Source organism: Carya illinoinensis, chromosome 10 (assembly GCF_018687715.1).
Source record: "Carya illinoinensis cultivar Pawnee chromosome 10, C.illinoinensisPawnee_v1, whole genome shotgun sequence".
In the NCBI taxonomy this organism is placed as follows: Eukaryota; Viridiplantae; Streptophyta; class Magnoliopsida; order Fagales; family Juglandaceae; genus Carya; species Carya illinoinensis.
In genome coordinates, this window is record NC_056761.1 from 14,974,006 (window position 1) to 14,977,276 (window position 3,271).

Genomic DNA, 3,271 nt, shown 5'->3' on the forward strand with positions numbered 1-3,271 from the left:
AGTGGACGTAGGCAAGTTGTCGAACCACTTAAATATTATCTCTCTATCGTTTTGTGTGATTTTTGGACAGGCCAAAGGCGCAACATCCTGATGCTTTATTTTGTGTGTGGGTTTAGCATTGCCTTCGCAGCAACTCCCAACATTACCATGGATCAATCTGCTCTTCTTGCCTTGAAGGCTCTTATTTCTTTCGATCCCCAAAATCATTTGACAAACAATTGGTCCACTAATACTTCCATTTGCAATTGAATAGGTGTCTTATGTGGTTCTAGACATTACCAAGTCATGGTCTTAAACCTTTTTTTGATGGGCCTTGTAGGTACCATTCTTCCGCATATAGGAAACCTTTAATTTCTTGTGAGCCTAAGCATCAAAAACAATATTTTTCATCGCTCAATCCCAATTGAGTTGTCTCATCTTACTCGGTTGAAATTCTTTTACTTTGGATACAATGAATGCAATGGAGCAATTCCATCACAGATGGGATCGCTAACTAAACTTAGAATATTGCTTCTTAACAATAACAATCTCATAGGTACTATTCCACCAGCTCTGTCTGACATATCTTCATTGCAAGTTATTAGTCTTGCATACAATCAGCTTTCGGGCACCATACCTTCCCCTATCTTCAAGATTTTTTCCTTGCAAGTCATTTATCTTGGAGCAAACAAGTTTTCAAGACTGATGCCCTCCATTTTCTTCAACATATCTTCACCACGAAGAATTGATCTCGGCTAGAATATGTTATTTGGTGGACTATCTACACATATGTTTGATCATCTTCCCAATCTACAGTATCTTTCTATTTCTCGTCATCAATTGTCAAGTGAACTCTCGAAAATAGGGAATGTAACTATGCTTACAAAGCTATACCTTGTTGACAACAACATTGAAGGTATGTTTAGTCGGCTACAACCTCCAATATATAGTTATCATTTTTGTTCAAATACAAACATTAGCAAATTCTATATTTATTGACTAATAAATTTACAAGAAGACTACCCACAGAAATAGGAAACTTAACCATGCTTAAGGAGTTAGGCCTTTCCTACAACAACTTTGAAGGTATTCTTAGTACTCTTATTTGAATCAATTTACATAGATAAGGCTATTGATTTAGTAGACAAGTTTTTTGATCGTACTTTGAATGTATGATTATATAGTCTTATATGAGTCAATTACGTACATCGATACCATTATTGATTTAGTATACATGTTCTATGATCATCTCTGATGGAACAATTAATTTCAAATTGAAGTACAATATACTTTGTTCAAAATATATTGAAAACTAGAAGATTTAAACAAGTCTAGTAACAAAATCGCAAGAGGACCTACGAAACATTCAAAACTATTTGTGAATTAATCTTCATGGTATAATTTTAATTGGGAGAGGGGCCACAATTCAACCTGAAATGTGCCAACCCCGTGCATGATATTTGAGGTCATGGTTATTTTCTTACTGCTAATGTGTATGCAAGGTTCATTATATCTTCTTTATCATCTTGAATAGAAAATACCAATGACTATTCATATTGTGATAGGTTTAATACCAAATCAAATTGGTAATTTGCAAAATCTAGAGTTTTAAATTACTGGAAACAATGGTTTTTTTGGCACACTTCCATTTGGGATCTTCAATATCTCAACAATAAGAGTGATTGCAATGGAGTTAAATAAACTATCAGGCCATCTTCCATCAAATATGGGTCTCTCCTTCCAAATCTTCAACAACTTCTTCTTGGGGGAAATAAATTGAGCGGAACAATTCTCAACACTATCTCTAATGCTTCACAGCTCGCTGCCATAAACTTATCTTGGAACTCATTCTCAGGCTTAATTCCAAAATCGCTTGGAAATTTATGATTCCTCCAGTGGCTCAACCAGGAATTCAATGATTTGACATTTGAATCTCCAAAATTGAGTATTTTCTCCTATTTGTCCAATTGTATAAATCTCGTTGGTTTATTTTTGAGCAAAAATCACTTGAATGAATTCCTTCCCAAGTCCATTGGAAACCTCTTTTTTTTTTTTTTTTTTTTTCTCTTCAAACACTTGAACTACATGATTGCAAACTTAAGGGTACCATTCCAATAGAGATCGGGAATTTAAGTGGTTTGACTACATTGACCTTATCCAACAACAAATTAAGAGGACTTGCTTCAACCACAATAGGAAGTTTGCGCATGCTTCAAAGTTTGGAACTTGATGGTAATAGACTAAAAGGAACCATCCCACCAGAACTATGTTATCTTAGGAGTTTGTTTGAATTATTTTTAGATGGTAATGATCTATCTGGACACATTCCTAGATGCATAGATAATATGACTTCGCTAAGATATCTCTACTTAGGCTTCAATCAATTAACTTCTGTGATTCCATTGAGCTTGTGGAAGCTTACAAATCTCTTGGAGGTTGACTTCTCATCCAATTCTCTAAGTGGCTCTTTTTCATCTATGATTGAGAAAATGAAAGTCTTGAGGATATTGATTTTGTCAAGAAACCAACTATCAGATGATATCCCCAAAACAATTAGTGGTCTCAAATATTTGACTAATCTCTCCTTGGCAATAAATCGACTGCAAGGCTCAATTCCTGTATCTTTTGGTGAAATGGTAAGCTTGGAGTTCTTGGATCTTTCTGATAACAATTTATCTGGAGAGATTCCCAAGTCCATAGAAGTTCTCCATTACCTCAAATATCTAAATCTCTCGTTCAATAAACTACAAGGAGAAATTCCTACAAGAGGACCATTTCTAAACTTCTCAGCTGCATCATTTATGTCAAACAATGCACTTTGTGGTGCAACTCTATTGAGAGAAAAATGAGTAGATTGGCATATTCTTGTGAGAACCTGTGTAAAATAGTGTTGTAACAAGTGTTGAAGCAAAAAAGCTTGAAGTGTGCTCATCATTGGTCAAAATAGAAGTGTTAGCTCGACCCTTGCTCAACAGTGAGCTCAAGCAAACTCAGGCAAAGTTGAATGTTCGACATTCGCTAGACACTAAGCTCGAGCGAACTTAGGAAAAGTGGAACACTCGACCCTTGCTCGACACTACGCTCGAGCGAACTCAAACAGATTGTGTCGCTTGACACTTCGCTGGAGCCAATATTCCAGATCACTTGACATTTAGGGTTTTGAAGTGCCTCATTTTTCTTGGGACTATAAACAAGACAGCTTCTCTTATGTTCTAGTAGTGGAGAATCAGATCAAAAACCCTAAGGGCCTCCAAGAACTTTTTAGAGCAACCTCTCCCTCACTTGGTTGATT

General features: G+C 35.9%; 1 protein-coding gene across 1 annotated transcript; it reads left to right on the forward strand.

Moving 5' to 3' along the window:
- The first annotated feature begins 2,186 nt into the window (after positions 1-2,186).
- On the forward strand, positions 2,187-2,828 carry LOC122278465 (receptor kinase-like protein Xa21). Its single transcript, XM_043088654.1, has one exon. The coding sequence runs from the start codon at positions 2,187-2,189 to the stop codon at positions 2,826-2,828; it is 642 nt and encodes a 213-aa protein (XP_042944588.1).
- The last annotated feature ends 443 nt before the right edge of the window (positions 2,829-3,271 follow it).

Bases quoted from the DNA above. Each gene is read 5' to 3' on its own strand.
- LOC122278465 (XM_043088654.1), top strand. From the start codon at position 2,187: ATGCTTCAAAGTTTGGAACTTGATGGTAATAGACTAAAAGGAACCATC.